This window comes from Anas platyrhynchos, chromosome 7 (genome assembly GCF_047663525.1).
Source record: "Anas platyrhynchos isolate ZD024472 breed Pekin duck chromosome 7, IASCAAS_PekinDuck_T2T, whole genome shotgun sequence".
NCBI classification, from domain to species: Eukaryota; Metazoa; Chordata; class Aves; order Anseriformes; family Anatidae; genus Anas; species Anas platyrhynchos.
In genome coordinates, this window is record NC_092593.1 from 38,062,002 (window position 1) to 38,081,971 (window position 19,970).

Below are 19,970 nucleotides of genomic sequence, written 5' to 3' on the forward strand. Positions count from 1 at the left end.
AGTTTTTTTTTGTTTTTTTTTAAATCTATTAAATCTACCAAAAACTCAAAGCTTTTAACTTTACAGTTCATATTATTTAATTTTATATCTAACTTCAAGTATATTTTCTGATAACAGAATGATGAATCTCATTATAGAGCTGCTCAGGAATAATCCCAATGAAACCAAAATTTGAAAAATGTGGGTTTTTTTTGTTTTGTTTTGTTTTGTTTGTGTGTGTGTGGTTTCTTTCCTGCCATTAACAAAACCCCAGTAAGAATAAAGTTTTATTATCAGCAATAGCATCAATAAATTTACATGTCTCCTCAGAGAGTCAGTGTAAAACTACCTTGACGAAAATCTGTCATTTGTCTTGGTCTTCCAAGCCTTTTTTCTTTTAACAATCTATACACATAATAGGATGAATAACACATGAGAGAAAAATGTATCTGTATTGACACTAAAACTAAGTAAATGTTATATGTTTCAGATCATTATTAAAGTTCTGTAGTCAAGGGTGAATACAGATACATGGTGCTTAACCATTTCTAATTTCTATAGCTCAGTTTGCCCATGTCTGATATGCATCAAATATGTGGTTATTCACTTTTCAATGTACTGATATGTCATTGCTATAATTAATCTGTTGTACTGTAAAACGGTGTTAGGGAAAGTGCATGTGTTTAATTACCTCTCCTGACATTGAAAAAGACTGCAAAAAATGACATAGCTAAATATATGATATGATGATGAGACACCGTGAGGACTAGAACAATACAAACTCAACATAGTTGAGTAATAGTTGATATGTAATCATGGTGATTTTCTACCCTCAGAAAATACTACGCTTAAATTCAACAGACTTATTTGCTTAACTTCAAGCATGTGTTTCCACAGACTTTACCACTCATTCTCCTGTCACAAGGAAAAAATATCATAGAATCATATAGGTTGGAAAAGACCCTTAAGATCATCAAGTTCAACCCTCCATCTAACTGCCAAGTCTACCTCTAAGACATGCCTTTAAGTGCTACAGCCACATGTTTCTTAAATACCCCTAGGGATGGCAACTCCTCCACTGCCCTGGGTAGCCCATTCCAATGCCTAACCACCCTTTACATGAAGAAATTCTATTTGATATCCAATCTAAACCTCCCCTGGCACAATTTCAGAACATTTCCTTGTGTCTTTCTGTCTTTAGCCAGCTATACTCCAATCATCTGACTGCTTTTGCTATGCTTTGGAGAACAAAACTAAAGTTAGGTCTTCTTACCTTGTGGATAGAATTTAGCATAGTTGCCTCCAGTTCAACCAGCCATTTTTCAACTTGACCTCTGGCTTCAGATGTTGAGATTGTCTGCGTGAGTTCCACAGTCTCTCCTTCACTACTTTTAATGTGTGTAATATCTAGTACATCAGTAAACTCTACTCTTGCAATTCCTTCAAAACACTTTTTCAGGTGAGGTTGTACCCTAGAAAACAAAAGGAGTAGTATTAGACAGCTTCTGACATTTTTTTCCTTGCCAATCTTACAAAATAAGATATAATTAAAAAAAAAAAAAAAAATTGTCTATCATAACATCTAAACAAGTACAAGCTTAATACCATAGCTGTCAGGAAAAAAAATTAAAAAATGGATATAAGCCTCTGTATACACACATCATGAGTCACAAATGCATCTATTGAATATTACAGTACCGGGTAGGATCTTTGGTCTCTGAAAGAATCTCAAGGAGTTCATCATTGGATAAGAAAAAGAATCTGGGAAAAAACAACCGTTTCTTCTCTAGGTATTCATTAAGTCCCTTGAGAATGACTTCCAGAAGTTCATTGCACTTTCTCAGTTTTCCCAACATGTTGCCTATTGTTACTACTGTCAGCACATGTTTGTCCTGGAAAAGAAATTATTCCAGATAAAATGTTAATGCCTTCCCAAGTAATTCACCACACAGCACTTCTGGAAACATCTTGAGCAGAAGTATTTTTTATTTTAAACTCTGCTTTACTCAAACTATTGACAGGGTCACAATTTACTAACCTTCACTGTCTGGCTTGACTGGGAAAGTAGTTACGTTAAGTGTAACAAATTATACTTTAACTTTTTTTTTTTTTTTTTTTTTTTACTATAGCACCTGAATAACACAAAGATACACCACTGGATAAACACTGAGTTTCGTGTATTTATACACGTGTAGATGACAAAATACAGATCTTTGCTAGTGCTTTTCAAATTAACCTCTCAATTGAAAAGATCATAAATGCTTAGAAAAGCTACTGATTGAGTTGAAAGTTATCTCAATTAATACAAAAGCAAAAAGACGTTTTTTTTTTTTGCAAAAGATGTAAAGATTGCCAGGCTAAGAAGCCTGAAAGACATGCACTTGTCTGAACATCAAGTTCTAGCAGATAATACACTTTATGACCGATTTATAGCCTAATCAGCAGTATATTTTTTAATCTTTCTTACCAAGTATGGGATTTTGGTAGCAAAATGAAAGAGACATTGCAAATTAGAAAATTATGCAAATTTATGACCGAGGAAGTCTAACCAAGAAAATGCTTATACTTAGTTCTAGTGTGGGCTTAGGTTCATGTATGACTGAATTTATTCTAATTTGGTTCTAGTTCAGGCCCATACTGGTATATCAGTATAGTATAATATATATAATTATATTATTATATAATTAATAATACTATAATTATATTATAACATAGCATCATATTTAAGGCCTGAAGGAGAGGTACCAGGGTGAGACACCCCAAATGGGGGTGGACTCTCTGCCCTGTTGCAGTCGAGCAGAGGGAGGGGACCTGGGAGTTGAGGAGGAACGGAGACAGGTCCCTGCTCAACCTTGCAAGCAATGCCCCCCCCCACCGGCCCCACCTTCCCAGGTGCCTTTACATAACAGATTTGAGGCCCTGGAGCCTGAGAGACCAGTGGGTGAGGTTGAGGTACAAAGTGTACCTAGGAGGATGCCTAGGGTGATGAAGTTGACTCCACGCCTCAAGACTGCCTCCACCAAGATAGATAGAAGGGTGATAGTTGTAGGTGACTCCCTTCACAGGGGAACAGAGGGCCCTATTTGTTGGCCTGACCCTACCCATAGGGCCAGGGTCAGGGACTTTGCCAGAAAGCTTCCCAACCTGGTTTGCCCGTCTGATTATTATCCTCTTTTGATAATCCAGGCTGGCAGTGATAATATTGAAGAGAGAAGCCTGAAGGCTATCAAACGGGACTTTAGGGGACTGGGGCAATTAGTTGATGGAGTGGGAGTACAGGTAGTGTTTTCATCCATCCCTACAGTAGCAGGGAGAGGTACAGAGAGGACACGGAAAGCCCACCTGATAAACACATGGCTCAGAGGCTGGTGCCAACACAGAAATTTTGTTTTTTTTGACCATGGGGCGCTTTACTTGGCACCTGCTCTGATGGCTGCAGACAGGTCCCACCTATCTCTATGGGGAAAACGGATCCTAGCCCAGGAGCTGGCAGGGCTCATTGAGAGGGCTTTAGGTAAGAAGGGGGATGGGGCTGAAATAAGGCTTGTTGGAGGTGTGCCAGGGGGAACAATAGCAAGGCCAGAGGAGAAGGCAATGGCCCAACTGAAGTGCATCTACACTAATGCACACAGCATGGGCAACAAACAAGAGGATCTGGAAGCCATTGTGCAGGAGGCAGGCTATGACTTGGTTGCCATCACAGAAACATGGTGGAACCACTCTCAGAACTAGAGTGCTGCAATATCTGGCTATAGGCTCTTCAGAAGGGACAGGCAGCACGGAAAGGATGGTGGTGTGGCTTTCTATATCAGAGAGTGTTTTGATGTCATGGAACTTGATGCTGGGAATGATAAGGTTGAGCCCCTGTGGGTTAGGATCAATGGGAAGGCCAACAAGGCCTGGTGGGGGTCTGTTATAGACCACCAAACCAGGATGAGGAGACAGATTAGGAATTCTACAGACAGCTGGCACAAGTTGTGAAATTGTCAGCGCTTGTTCTCATGGGGGACTTCAACTTCCCAGACATATCCTGAAAGCACAACACAGCCCAGAGAAAGCAGTCTAGGAGGTTTCTGGATAGAGTGGAAGATAGCTTCCTGACACAGCTGGTTAGTGAGCCTACCCAGGGAGGTGCCCCGCTAGACCTTCTCTTCACAAACAGAGAAGGACTGGTGGGAGATGTGGTGGCTGGGAGCTGTCTTGAGCAGAATGACCACGAAATGGTAGAGTTCTCTATTCTTGGCAAAATCAGGACAGGGAATCAGTAAAACTGCATTCTTGGACTGCTGTAGGGCTGACTTTGAGCTGTTCAGGACACTGGTTGGTAGAGTCCCCTGGGTGGTGGTTCTGAAGGGCAGGGGAGTCCAGGAAGGCTGGGCACTTTTAAAGAAGGAAATCCTAATGGCTCAGGAGCGGTCTGTCCCCACGTGCCCAAAGACGAGCCAGCGTGAAAGAAGACTGGCCTGGTTCAACAGAGAGTTGTGGCTTGAGCTTAGGAGAAAAAAGGGGGTTTATAACCTTTGGAAAAGAGGGCAGGCCACTCAGGAGGACTATAAGGATGTTGCAAGGCTGTGCAGGGACAAAATTAGAAAGGCCAAAACTCATCTGGAGCTCAAACTGGCTACTGCCGTTAAAGATAATAAAAATGTTTTTATAAATACATCAACACAAAATGGAGGACTAAGGAGAATCTCCATCCCTTACTGGATGCAGGGGGAAACTTAGTTACAAGAGATGAGGAAAAGGCTGAGCTGCTTAATGCCTTCTTTGCCTCAGTCTTTAGCGGCAAGAGCAGTTGTTCTCTGGATACCTAGTACCCTGAGCTGGTGACGGGAAGGGGATGGGGAGTAGAATGTGGCCCTCACTATCCACAGGGAAATGGTTGGCGACCTGCTACAGCACTTGTATGTACGCAAGTCGATGTAAGAACTGGCAAAACAGCTGGCCAAGCCACTATCCATCATTTATCAGCAGTCCTGGCTATCAAGGGAGGTCCCAGTCGACTGACAGCTAGCAAACGTGACGCCCATGGGCCGGAGGGTAGACCTGGGGAACTATAGGCCTGCCAGTTTGACCTCAATGCCAAGGAAGCTCATGGAGCAGATTATCTTGAGTGTCATCATGCAGCACTTGCAGGGCAAGCAGGTGATTGGGCCCAGTCCGCATGGGTTTATGAGAGGCTTGACAAACCTGATCTCCTTCTATGACAAAGTGACACAGTGGGTGGATGAGGGAAATGCTGTGGATGTGGTCTACCTTGACTTCAGTAAGGCTTTTGACACCATTCCCCACAGCATTCTCCTCAAGAACCTGGCTGCTCTTGGCTTGGACTGGCGCACGCTTCGTTGGGTTAGAAACTGGCTGGGTAGCTGGGCCCAAAGAGTTGTGGAGTCAAATCCAGCTGGAGGCTGGTCACTAGTGGCATCCCCCAGGGCTCAGTACTGGGGCCAGTCCTCTTTACTATCTTTATCGATGAGGGCATTGAGTGTACCCTTAGTAAGTTTGCAGATGACACCAAGTTACATGTGTGTGTCAATCTGCTCAAGGGCAGAAAGGCTCTGCAGGAGGATCTGGATAGGCTGGACCCATGGGCTGAGGCCAACCACATGAAGTTCAACAAGGCCAAGTGCTGGGTCCTGCACCTGGGGCGCAATAACCCCAAGCAGAGCTACAGGCTGGGAGATGAGTGGTTGGAAAGCTGCCAGGCAGAGAAGGACCTGGGAGTATTGGTTGATAGGCAGCTGAATATGAGCCAGCAGTGTGCTCAGGTGGCCAAGAAGGCCAACAGCATCCTGGCTTGCATAAGAAACTGTGGCCAGCAGGGCTAGGGAAGTGATTGTCCCCCTGTACTCGGCTCTGGTGAGGGCACACCTCAAGTACTGTGCTCAGTTTTAGGCCCCTCGCTGCAAGAAGGACATGGAGGTGCTCAAGAGAGTCCAGAGAAGGGCAGCGAAGCTGGTGAGGGGTCTGGGGAACAAGTCTTTCAAGGAGCGGCTGAGGGAGCTGGGGTTGTTCAGCCTGGAGAAGAGGAGGCTCAGGGGCGACCTTATCACACTCTATGTGTACCTTAAAGGAGGCTGTAGAGAGGTGGGGGTTGGTCTATGCTTCCTCGTGCCTGGCGACAGGATGAGAGGGAATGGGCTAAAGTTGCACCAGGGGAGTTTTAGGTTGGATATTAGAAAGAACTTCTTTACTGAGAGGTTTGTTAGGGATTGGAATGGGCTGCCCAGGGAAGTGGTGGAGTCACCATCCCTGGAGATCTTTAAAAGACGTTTAGATGTAGAGCTTAGCAATATGGTTTAGTGGAGGACTGGTTAGTGTTAGGCCAGAGGTCAGACTAGGTTGGAAGAGACCTGCAAGATCACCTAGACAATTCTGTGATTCACTGACTTGCTAACTATGAATTGATTCTAACTCGCTCATGGTACAATACATGATAGGGTTTGCAGAACAACACAGTATCACTGGGCAGAAACTTGGTGACTCATGTTGCAACGGACAGATGAAGAGAGACAAGCTATACTGTTGTGCAAGGCTCAAAAGGTATCCATGACAAATAAATCCCTCTTAGGGTGACAATGCAGATTTGGCCTAGTAACCTGACTGCTGTTCAGCTTCAGTTTGGAGAATTCAAAAATAAATTCCAAGTTTGGTTTCAGTTCAAAACCATTTTTAAATGATTTGCAATTTGCATTCATCTTTGGTTCAACTCCTTGCTCATAATACACATATACTTCTAAATTACTAAATAAATAAATAAACATAATTTTATGTTTATCTAATTAATCTTCATGGAGGTGTACCTTTGTAACACAATCAGTGTTCTTTTGTACATAAAATACATTTACCTTCTGTTACTTGCCTCTTGCAACATACTAAACCAGAACAAACTAAATAAGTACTTACTCTTTTCATCTATGCATAGATAATTAAGCTGTCAGCACACAAATACAATTAGTCATTTGTTTTATAAAACACTTTGTAATTCATAAGCAGCACATAACTATATGTTGCCAACAGAAAGAGGTTTTGCTCCCTTTCTTAGCATGTTTATAATCAGCAAATTGTAAAAGCACAACTGATTGAGCTAATCAAAGCCATTTTACCAGTGTTATAAATGGATTCTTCCTGCTTGGTTATCATTTCCTATGAGAAAAAGATAAGTAGGGAGGGAAAAAAAATAAAAAATAAAAATAATAATAAAAATAAATATATATATATATATATATAAACATAGATTTCCAGTTTATGGATCTGCTAAGACACAGAGGGAAAAAAACTAATGTTGTAACTCTCATTCAATACATCAGTATCAGTTGTTGAACAAATTTGAGGAAAAAGAGGAAAAACCTGTACGAGGAAAACAGTATAAATTAAGTGTATGAAAACAGTTTGGATAGCCTGCTAAAAGACCATTGCTATCTCCAGTTTCTAAACAGGAGATAATTTTTAAGATATCACAGGTTGCAGCCTTGAAATTTTTTTCTTGGAATTTTTTTTCCTTTCTTTCTCAAAAAAATAGAAATGCTTCCATATTCTAGGGTAGGTTTGATGTTTTTGTTTTATTTTACTTTATGACAAATGAAAAATAAGTCACTAAATAATTTAGTCCTTATGAATATGTTTTACTTAAATTAGGTATTTAAAATGAATGAATAATATATGATTATTCAAATTGGTGATGAAAAGCTAAGCAAATAAAAGGAGCGTTCCTTTCACAGCAATTTTATAATACAATGGCATATAAATGTAAAAAAATCATGAACAGTCTCAAGTTACCATTATGCTTTAAGAAAGACCATTCATATTGACTGGAGAAGAGTTTTCTTCTAAGCTCTAAGGAAACATTGCATTTGTGGAAACAGAGTGCCATCTTCTGGAAAATAAGGCCAAGTTGCTTAGTGCAAATAAACTTAGATTGTTAGACGATTATTCTGGCATTTACGCTTTCCTGTACAAGCAAAAGCTGATTCTGTTTTCTGCCAGATATGATACATTACATTCAAAAAATAATTCAAATTTGATTAAAACTGAATATCTAAATTAGAAGATTTTCTTAAGATAGATCATTCATCAGATACAATGTTTAGAAATATAATAAATACAATTCTGAAATTCTTGCCCTTTTTTATTTTTACTTGGTTCTTAACCCAGAGTGAATACTTCTGATTTCACAATAGCTTGATGGGATAAATTTCTGTATTTCTTCTAAATCAGAAGAGGGAAAAGGAGAGGAAAGACCATGAGGGATGGGGTTGGGGAGAGAAAGAATACATGTGAGAAACAGAAGAGAAGGTGAGGGAGAGGAAGGCAGAGAGGGGGAAAAGAGAGAGAGAGACAAGAGGGTGGAGGAGAGAGACACAAAGGCAAGAGGGAGAAAGACAGGCAGGGAGAGAGAGAACACGAACAAGATCAGAGAGAAGAGAGAGAAAAAGGCAGGGAGGTAGGATACAAAAGGCATACAGACTGAAAAATAACTAAGTGATAGAGGAGAATTGCCAGGAAATAGAACAAATGGTTCCTTTATATATTACATTATGAATTCTTACACCAAAAACACATCTGCAATCTGAAAAAACTTCAGACCAAAATCTTTTTGAGTGACTGCTTCAGCATTTCTCCTAATAATATAAAGGATCTCTGAAGGTTCTGCAAAAGTGTGAGAGTTAAAAATGTAATTTTTCAGTTTTTCCTTCAAACAATAAGCTTATGCCCTGCCCTGGGCCTCAAACCAGCAGAACTCAGAGATCTTTTCAAGTTTGTTGAATTGTTTAGTAAGCCCAGTTAAAAATAAAAATGCACCATCCTAATAGAAATGTCCATATTCAGGAGCTTAGATTGGATGTAGAATCATGCCTCTTCCAGTTCTTGCCTCTTTCCTTCCTAGTACCACCTCTTTGCTAGATGCTATTGCCCTCTTAGCAAAGTCAGCAGAAGAAATCATACAAGTATTCTTCATCCAGCTAGCCTGGCAAATGCAGCCAATCTAACCTGGCCCTAGGCTAGGTTTCTAACAGAGAGCATTCATGCAATCTCAATTGATCCTAGTAAACGTGATAACTTCCAGAAAGGATCAAATAACACACAGATTGGCAAGACCAGAATATTTTGAATTGGCAGACAAGTGTAGTGATTATGTCCAACAACTGCCTTATGTATTTATTCTTAACAGATCATACTAGCATTTTTGAAGGAAGTTGAACATTGTTGGTTTAAAGTTACAGAGATGTCTCTACCATTCTATATGCAAACAACGTTGTTTCAAAAGAACTGCTAGTGTAAAATTTAATTGATTCATCAGTGAAGATCATGTCACTTGACCTACAGTGCCACGATCACCTTTGCTATGTTACTGTGTTTTGTATGTGCTTAATTTTAGTCCCTAGTATGGAACATGGCTTGAGAGATGAGGCTGGAAGAGATGAAATTCTTCAGCTTGCTTAAAAGGAAGTTAAGGTAGAATTTAACTGTAACCAGCAACTACCTGAACCACAATCAAAAATAAAAAAATAAAGAAATGAAATATACAAATAAAGAACAGATCCAATTTATTTTCAGTGACAGTTAGGCAACAAGAGACACCAAGTACAAATGTTTCCTTGGGACGTTCAGCTTGCATATTGAGAAAAAATTATTTGCTAGGAAGGTTTGAGAAAAAATTATTCGCTAGGAAGGTAGCACATTGCTAAAATCTCTGGAGATAACCTCCAAGGAATCCCTGTCCTTGGAGGTTCTCAAAACTTGGCTAAATAAAGCAGTGGCTGACCTGATCTAGTGTTAGCAAAAGTTCTGCCTTAAACAAGAAGTTAGACTAGCTGAACTCCAGCGGTCTCTCCCAATTAATGCTTCTATAATTCTGTGTGAAACAGTTCTACAAAATAATTTTAAAAGGAATCTAAGAAAGGGGGCTAAAACAGAAAAGATTACTGTGCTATCAGAAGCAATTTTCTAGTATACACTACTAATTCACTCTGTATCTTTAAGACAATGGCACTTACCTGAAAAGTTAATTTCATTAAGTCTTTCCATGTTTTAAACACAGTAGTGAATTGCCTACTTTCCTCAGGCATCTGAGCCATGATGTCTGGAGAACTGAAAATTGGCTCCAAATAAAGCCAAGTAGCTTGAACCTTCAGCCATTCGTCCAGGATCTCCTGTACCAACAGCAGCTTTCCTTCCCATTCCCTGTAAAACAGTATTAGTTCAAATGCATGAATTGATGCTTCCAGTGTAACATTTCTCTCACACTGCTAAGACTTTTTTGGCAAGCTGTATATTCAGGAGCAAGTGTAACAGGCAAAAAGTTTTAAGATTTCAATGGAATACTGCATATTCATCTAGCCTGTTAGGCAGATTTCCTGCATAACAACATCCACACTCATTACTGGAAGTGGATCGCCTGTACTTGTTTGAACTACCTTTTTTTAAGGTTGACTGTAGGATTACACAAACTAGGTTATTCTAATAAAAAGACCAACAGTATCAGTGAATAAACATAGTGCGTGCTTCAGTGTGTAGTAATATCTAGACAAATTCACTTCAATTCACAGACATTAAGTATGCGATCTGGTTGTTGGCATATGCCAATCACCAGATTACTATGTCTAATTGTTTGCTAGGTTAGACGGGCTGAAATGGCATAAGAAAGCCATGAAAGTAACGTGAACTATTAAATCAAAAATAAGTAGGTATTATCCTAAGAAGACATTTGTTTTTAATTAAAGATTTCAAGTAATAGATAGTCCAAGTGTTAATTTGAGCCACTTAAACCATTACATTTTATTTCTAACTTCAACTTCCAAATGTGAATGTTAAATAAACCTGTTGATAGATCAGATACTCAACATTAAAATTTGATATCTATTCAATCTTCAGTCCTTTAGTCTATCATTTTTCTGAGTCTCCTCAGTTCTTCTGAGTTCTTCATCATTAAAAATCATTAACACCATCCTTTCACTATCTCAACAGCATCACAGATGTGTTATTATCATTTCCCTAATGTCACTGGTATTCCTAACTCACATACACAATCAATTTGAAAATAAATAAGTAAATAAATACATTGTCCTATAACAGGTACATATATTTTTCTTTCCTGTATAGAAACTATGCATCATTTTGCAACTCTCATTCCACTCGAAAGTGCAGATAGAAATATTATTAAAGGTGCATACTGTTAACATATGTAGTGTATAAAAGAACTATGAGAGTCATTTTCTCAACACGACCCTTATACATGGGCTGCGCTGAATTCTGTAAAATGAAACCCGTGAAAACATGCTTAACTTCTTCATTCTTCACTCATTTACCCACCACAGATTCTAACCAACAGACAGCTTTTCTTACATATACCTTCTTCTTTACCCAGTCCCTCTTTCATCTTCTAGTTATTGGCATTGATACATCATTTCTGATGATCTCTTTTCTACCAAAAGGCAGAGAAAAATTCAGCTTTCAAAGAGGAAAATTAGCCAGGTTAATTTGTTTACACCTAAGATAAACAAAAATGAAGACAAGGAATTTGGGAACCTCTCTGGCAGGAATCCAGAATTCTAAGGTGCTTTGTAGGGCTATATAGAAAGCAACCATTGGGTAATCACTTAGATCTCAAAGACTAAAGCACTTTTAAGACTTAGTACTTAAGTACTTACTAAGAGCCTTGACAAATGCTGTCAGTTGATAAAGCAAACAAAAACCCTCAAGTGAAACTACTGTGGTGTAGTTATTCTTTGCAAAACATAATAATATATAAAAACTACTATTTTACATAAATAAAGAAGGAACATTTATACTATAGTGCAGTAGTAGTTAGAGAATTAATACTTACTGGAATGTACATATATGTACATTTAAGTATGTGTTCATATTTATTGAATATGTGCTGAAATCTGAAATAGCTTTTTTGCATGCTAATGGAGTTTGAAGGTACTTATACAGCTAGATAGTTATAGCCAAACTTTCTATGAAATATATTGTTATTTTTCCACAATTTGACTATGTCTGGGGAATTTAAGAAGCAAGTAAAGCATTTAGTAAGGAGAGACAAACTCGAATTAAAACCTGTGCTAAACAATGAAAGTATAAATTTTTTTAACATGCAAAGATGTTTTGGACTGTATTTTTCTGCATTAGAATAAATAATATCTTTTACTGCTTTCCTGGATTTGTCTTTTTTCTGCCCCTCCCTTACAAAAAGGCTAACATTTTTAATTAGCATTTGTAATGAACAGATAAAAGATTTTGTAGCTTTAAAAATTACGTATAAAGGCACGTACAAAGGTTAATCTATATTTTCTTAGTTCACAGTCTTTCATTCTATAACTCAAATATATATTGTGAGGTTAAACAAAGGTAATATATAACTGGAACCTTCATTACCAGAGCATGTTAAAATGTTTTGGAGCTTCTCCAATACATTATCAGTTTTCCATATAATTAAAAATAAAAATGTTCTTTAAAAGGCAATTAATGTTTTCTTCTGGCATGTACAAAATACCTAGGGTCCTGTAAAATGAGAATAATTTACTGTTTAAGTAGGAGCGACAAAAACATTTGAAGGCCCTATGCTTTAGATTAACCAGAAAATATCATTTCTTATTTAGTAAAATCACTTGGCGACTCTCTATTGGAGAGAAAAAAACATTACCTTATTCTTTCTTCACAATGCTTAATGAATGGAGAACCTCTCATGGTCTGAGTTTTGACAATGTGATCATCCAATAACATCTGAATATCATCTACAGATGACAAAATATGGGTTCCTGTTTCTCTGTAGGCAAGAAAAGTGAACTCCATTTGATCCCATTCAGAAATCATTTTTGTTAAAGCCTTCTCAAGTGAATATTCTTTGCTGGCTGTTTCACTGATGGTCTCAAACTTTTCTAGGAATGGTTCAAGGTGTAAGTTAATGTATGACAACAGATTTGAGTCTTCAGAAGGAGACAGAGGTAAACCAGCAATTTTTGACATCTCTTCCCAGTGCCTTTCTTGCAAACCAGGATTGCAAATCACCTGGATTAGAGGAATATGGCTTTTGAATTCCTCTACTTTTGATTTAACCTGTTGGGTTATTGCAAGTGCATTTGGAGAATTGTGGAAACCTTTTTCTAGTTTATACAGTCCATGCCAGTAGTTTCCTACATCTACCTCTACGTTGTCTGGATTCACTTCTGTAAATGATCCCTCTATCCAGTTTTTGTGTTTTCTGTTGAATTCAACAGTCATATCATAGAGACGAAGATATGGAACAAGAGCATTCCGTATTGTTTTATGCTGAGGGTACTGCGATACTGGCCATCCAAAGGCATCTTCTTCCGCATTGAACTGTTCAATCTGTTGGGAGATAATTGAGGTATGAAATATAAACCAAGATATCTGTGATATCAAGTCCTTACCACAGGGATTAGAGAGGTTTTCTAGTGTCATCAACAAGCACCAGACTGAGTTTCGAGTTACTAAAACAGTCCATTATTTAACTGCTGCTATTGACTGCAGTTAAAGCAATCTTTAACACTGACAGCTCAACATTCATGTTAGTCAATAGAGGAGTACAGCTAGAAGTTTAAAATAGTATCTGGCATTCCTCTAAAATTTGCATTAGCACGGATTCAGTAACAGAGAAGAAGAAACAATAAGCATAAGGAATTGTACTTCACAGAACATAAAATTAGAATTTCTGTATAAATCTACATGAACTTAATCCACTCTTTCACTATGCGAAACACTACAGCATTAACTCAAGATCACAAAGCAACAATTTATTTTGCTCAGTAAATTTGCTGTTTAAATCACAAATGATGCAAAATATTTCATAACTGAATTAGGAATTACTGCATTACTAAGCTAACTGTTTGATAACACAAATATACAATTTATACTATTAGACTAGTTCAGACTATAATCTGTACCTTATCAGCAGCAAGATCCAACTTTGTATTTAATGCTTGAGCTTTCTTCAAATATTTGTTGACTTCTTGAACATCGCCAAACGTGTTAAATTCTTCAACCTGCTTAGAGTAGCTTTTCAGTTCCTCAACAAATTGTTCACGGCGTATCTAAACATCAAACAAAGTTATTATGAAGAAAATCACAATAAATTTAACCTTCTGTAAAAAGGAGGAATAACAATTCTGATTTGCTATATATCATATACAGCCAGCATACTAATAATAGAAAGATAAATTCAGATCCCTAGGATATCAGAAATTAAAATACAATAATAGGATTAGATTAATCAAATGACAAATGAAGCTAAACATTTTCACAAGACAGAGGTATGTCTCTTGTCTCAAAGCCACACAGTTCAAGGAGAGCTTTTTCCTCATACATACCACTTCACAACATGCATTTCACACCAATTATCAACAGTAGTTAGTGCCTGAAACCAAGCATCGGACCATACAAAACAATAACATGTTCCAAGAAAACAGTCTATGCTGCACATTTGTTTGTAATACAAGAACAATTAGCAGCTCCTTCTTTGAATGTATTGCATAAACATAGAAACATACTATCTTAAAATATGTATGATCTAAGACAAAAATGACCATGAAACTAGGGTCAGTAACCCTGACACATCAGCAACCTAATAATTAGCAATCCATTTAGAGACACCCCAAAACTTAGATACTGTAACAAACTGTAATGTAAAAGCCTAGTAAGTCTAGTGAAAAATAGCAACAGAGATAAAATACATGTGAAATGTAACAGAACAAAAACAAAAACAAAGAACACATGACAAAACAAACAACAATATAGAAATAAGATGCATTTATGTTATAAAACTAATATATGTGACATTATCCTAACAGCAAAATCACACTTAAGTTATTATTATTATTATTTTTTAGGGACCTATAACAAATATCAGACACTGCTATTGACTCCAAAGGGACTGCTCATGCACATAAGCCAAGCCACATATGTGTTTTTTAATGGAGCTGAGTTTTACTGTTTCACATACAGACAGCTTTCATCAACATTGGTAGAAATTCTGTAACCAAAGAGCTTTCAGAATCCAAAATATGAGATGTGATTTGTATTGTACAATTCATGGATATGTTAAAAGTGAGCAGGTGGAAAACAGACAAAAATTAGTTAATATCAAGAATAATACAAAGTCTTTACTGCAGACTTTTTAGCATATATGGGAAAATAAAGGAGATGATTCCATCCAATATCATTTAATGTCCTATATGTCATTGAAAATAAAGTCTTTTTAAAATGTCATTACAAACCTTAAGACCATCTTGAAATTGTTCTGTCTTTTCTTCAATTATTTTTCTGTGCTCCTCAAAGATATCTGGCATTCGTGCATTCCACTGAAAAACATTCTTGTTCAGTCGTATGTCTGCTAGTGAAAAGTTGACATGTTCTATCAGGAAATCAACATAATTTACAGCATTCATTAATTTCTGCTGCAATTCAATCATGTCTTGTGTTTCTATTTTCTGTATACAGGCCTGGAAACAGAAATTAAAAGGAAAGATATTTTACATAATTTAATCCCAAAAGAATCGCTAAATAAATAGCATTTAACTTTAAAAGCTAATTTTTTTACTTTTTATTACTTTATGTAATAAAACTGGAAAAACATGATCTGAAAACTGTTTTCTTTGGAGCAACATGGTACTAGCTACTTTTACAGTACATAGCTTGTTATACATAATTTGTTAAGACAGTTGCCTTATTAGATATTTTACTGAATAAAACTTAAGAGAATTGCTGATACTATATGCATGAATCTTTGGACTAATGGAAACCAATCCAGACAGGCTATTGTAAGTGTCACAAATTTGGATAAGAAGGCAGGACATACTTCAGAAAGGGAAGCATTGGATGGCCCAGTTAAGATTAGGTCTTCCCTAGAAGAATATAAAGAATATAGACAACTACTGTATTGTTCATTGTGATTAAAATAAAACTTAATGCTGTTCTTTCAAATCTAAACAGTTGACAGCATAGCAGGCTGATATATGTAGCATTCTGTATGGTACTCTTAACAGAACAGCAATGCAGACGTGTTTAAATGATAAATCTGTAACTACGTGCTCTGAAAGCCTCTAAAAGAGCAGTATTAATAAAAACACTGGCCAGTTGGACAGATAATAGCATACCAGTATATATAAAAACTACTTGATATCAATTGAAGATACAGAAAATTTTAATATGATGACATTGTGAAAACACTGGAAACATTTTTAGGTAGGGATAAACTGTCCAGTAAACCCACACTTCTGCTCTTTTTTTTTAACAGTAGTTTTCATGCATCAAAGTATACTTACTGCTATGGATCTATAGAACATTGGCCTATTAAAAGAATACCCCAAACAGAGACTGATACATCTTTTCAGCATTGATGTGGGAGAACTGTTAGAGGGGATCTGATGCAGGTAAAATATATGCTACACATTAGAACTTGCAATTTTTTCTCCTCCAATGCAAAAGTGTAGTATTAAATGTATGTATCTTAAAGGCACCATAGTCTCAGCACAGATTCCAACTTCTAAACATTTTACTTTTTACTTGAAAAAATTATTCCCCTTATATTCCCCTTATATTCCGTGTTCAGCTTCACTGTAGCAGTTCAAATCACTCTGATCCAAATTTAGCCGACTACTCAGGCATCCAAATTATTTTAAGCACCCATCTACATTCCACATGTTTAAAATCAAGCATATACATCAGAACCTAGCTGAACATCAAGAGACTAAGACATGTGTTATGTTTTAAGTGTGTATGCAAGTACTTTGCTGAACAGAGCCTGAATACATCAAAACAACAGTTGGGTTTTGATTAGAGAAGTGGTATTTTTAAGTGAGGAGATAGGATTTTAGTTACCAAACTGCAGACCCTACATCTATGAAATTTTAAATGATAATTCAACACAGTATGTAAAGGTTGTATGAAGTAATTTTACCTTTACTTACCAGTGAGTGCTTTTTAAAGTTTTCTTGTCAAGAACCAAACATATTTAATCTCATTAAATCAGAGGTTTTGAGTCATTGATTACTTTAGGCTATTATAAATGGATCCTTTATGTCTTTCACATCTAATTTGATTGCTCAGCTTTAAATCAGGGAAACCAAGAAATATTCATTGTTAACTACACTATCTGTTCAGAAACCTGAAGAACACACAATCTAGATTTAATTCTGCTGGTACATTGTCCACACTGCGGAAATAATTTGTTGTCTTCTTAAACTATAGTAGCCATTGGCTGCACTTACATTGCTCATGATCCTATTGACCAATGTTGAATTTAAGCTAGGAAATTTCCATCTTCCTTGGTATCAGCCAGTTATTCTTGCAAACTAATCAGAAGGTATCACATTTTTGTATTTTTAACAAACAGGTTCAAAACCCACTGAAACACTTTGTTAGTAAGATTTTTAACAGTTAAAAAAAAACTTGGAAACAGAATTTTCTAAACTGTATATACAGATATGAGAGTTTCTATAGATGACACGCATCCTTTTCAGCAACAAAACCACATAATGATAGAAACAATTCCAGACATCCATTTCAAAATTCTCTCCCCATAGCACAGTTTTCTTTTGAAAAACAGTTACTCTCTCATTCATTCTTAAAAACGTCACCTTTAACTTGAAGGACAGATTAAGTGCACATATTTTTTCAAAAATATCTGCTAGGTAGCGTATGGCTGACAGCCACTTGTCATCACAGAAAATGACAGCAAATTTGGAACACTTTGTAAAAGAAAAATGCATAATTCATCTTTAAATTCAACAACTCATAAGCAATTTGCCATGAGATAACCAGTGAATCTCTGTATAGTACAAAACTTTCTCATAGTCATTACGCATCTTATTACAAACTTTTATAAAGATTCTACTATTTAAAGGTCTTGTTTTTATAAAATTAACCACATCGACAACATCGTGTAGAACTCTGTGCACTTCTACCTTCAACTTCTTTCCTACCAGAGCATCAGAGAATCATTTAGATTGGAAAAGGCCTTCAAGATCAACAAGTTCAACAATCAGCCTAACCTACTGAGTCCCATCACTAAACCATGCCCCTCAGTGCTACATCCACATATCTTTTAAATACCTCCAGGGATGGGGACTCTACCACCTCCCTGGACAGCCCATTCCAATGCTTAAATCACCCTCCCCATGAAGAAATTCTTCCTAATATCCAATCTAAACAACCTCTGGTGCAACTTGAGACCATCTCCTTGCATTCTATCACTTGTCACCTGAGAAGACTGACGTCCTCATCGCTGCAACCTCCTTTCAGGTAGTTGTAGAGAGTGATGAGGTCTCCACTCCTCTCCTCCAGACTAAACAATGCCAGTTCCCTCAGCTGCTCTTCATAGATTTTTCTAGTCCCTTCACCAGCTTCGTTGCTGTTTTCAAGCAACTCAATATCCTTCTGGTAGCAAGGGGCCCCAGACTGAATGCAGTGTTCAATGCGCACTCTCACCAGTGCTGTATACAAAGGGACAATCACTTCCTGAGCCCTGCTGGACACAATATTTCTGATACAGGCCAGGATGCCATTGGTCTTCCTGGCCACCTTGGCCCACTGCTGGCCCATGCTCGCTCAGGCTGCTGTTGAGCAACACCCCCATGTGCTTTTCTGCTGGGCAATTTTTCAGCCACTCTTCTTAAAGCCTGTATCTCTCAATTGGTTTGTTAAGGCTCAAGTGCAGGACATGGTACTTCGCCCTGTTGAATGCCACGTAATTAGACTTGGCCCCCCAATCTAGCCTCTGCAAAGCCTTTCTAACTTCAGGCAGATCAATAGTCCCACCTAATTTAGCATCATCCCTGAACTTACTGAGGATGCATTCAATCCCCTCATCCAAATCACTGACAAAAATCTTAAAGTAAAAACTGGCCCCAAGACTGAGCGTTGGGGGAAACCACTGGTGACCAGGCACAAATTGGATTGAACTCCATTCACTATGACTCTTTGAACCCAGCCATCCAGCCTGTTCTTTATCCAGCAAACCATGTACCCATCCAAACCATGAGCAGCCAGTTTCTCCAGAAGAGTAGTGTGGGAAATGGTGTCAAACACTTCACTAAAATCAAAGTAAATGATGTCAATAGCTTTTCCCACACCTGCTAAGTAGGTATTCTTGTCATAAAAGATCAAGTTAGTCAGACAGGACCAGCACTTCATAAACCCGTGCTGTCTGCTTCTGATCACTTGATTGTCCTCTATATGCTGTATGATGACAGTCAAGATGATCTACTCCATAACAATCCCTGGGACCAAGGTCAGACTGACAGGGCTGTAATTCCCTGGATCCTCGATCCTCCTTCCTGCTCTCCTTGTAGATCAGAGTCTCATTGGCTAACCTCCTTTACTAACAACTTTTATGCCTCAGTCATTATCAAGTACTTCACAGCATGACTATGAATGACACTGTGAATGAATTTCATGTGTGGTGCTCTCCATAACCTTACCAGAAGCCTTTTTATTCTAGTCAAAGCAGTGGCTTTTTGGCCAACTTCTTATAAGATCTGATTAAACCATCATTATTTTTACCTCATAACATGGCTGACAAAGAGCTCACACTAGAAGTGTCAGCTCTGCCATTTTCTTATACAATGCTTGTGCTCGTGACATTAGTATTATCTTCAAGTCAGTGTTTCTGTAGTAATCTTTTAAAGCCACTTGCCCATTTCACGATGGTTAGGTTAGTTAAAATTAGATAATATTATCTGTAAAACCATTTATTCGTGGATTTGTGTAACACTGAACACACAAACTGCAATACATCATAAAATGCTGAAAGTGAGAGTGCCGCCGCAAACCCCTTTACATTGTGGAACAACCAATCTTCCCTCAGGACACCTCATGTATGCACATGACACAAAACCCTCTGATACACAGACCAAGTGAGGGCACCAGTGTCAATCTATATATTAAACATCGTTAAAGATTATTTTCTTTATCATTTTTTAGATTAAAAAACAAACAAACATAAGTTCTAATATTTCCTTCATACACCCCAA

General features: G+C 37.7%; 1 protein-coding gene across 7 annotated transcripts in view; it reads right to left on the bottom strand.

Annotated features, from left to right (window-relative positions):
• The window catches only part of DNAH7 (dynein axonemal heavy chain 7), a 110,368-nt gene that overhangs the window by 74,535 nt on the left and 15,863 nt on the right, over positions 1 to 19,970 (bottom strand). For all 7 annotated transcript variants that reach the window (XM_072040563.1, XM_038182328.2, XM_072040568.1 and 4 more), the window contains 6 exons: positions 15,216 to 15,440; positions 13,887 to 14,033; positions 12,626 to 13,311; positions 9,978 to 10,164; positions 1,678 to 1,871; positions 1,253 to 1,451 (listed from right to left, as the gene is read on the bottom strand). In XM_072040563.1, coding sequence (XP_071896664.1) covers positions 1,253 to 1,451; positions 1,678 to 1,871; positions 9,978 to 10,164; positions 12,626 to 13,311; positions 13,887 to 14,033; positions 15,216 to 15,440 — 1,638 coding nt within the window. The remainder of the gene's footprint in view (positions 1 to 1,252; positions 1,452 to 1,677; positions 1,872 to 9,977; positions 10,165 to 12,625; positions 13,312 to 13,886; positions 14,034 to 15,215; positions 15,441 to 19,970) is intronic.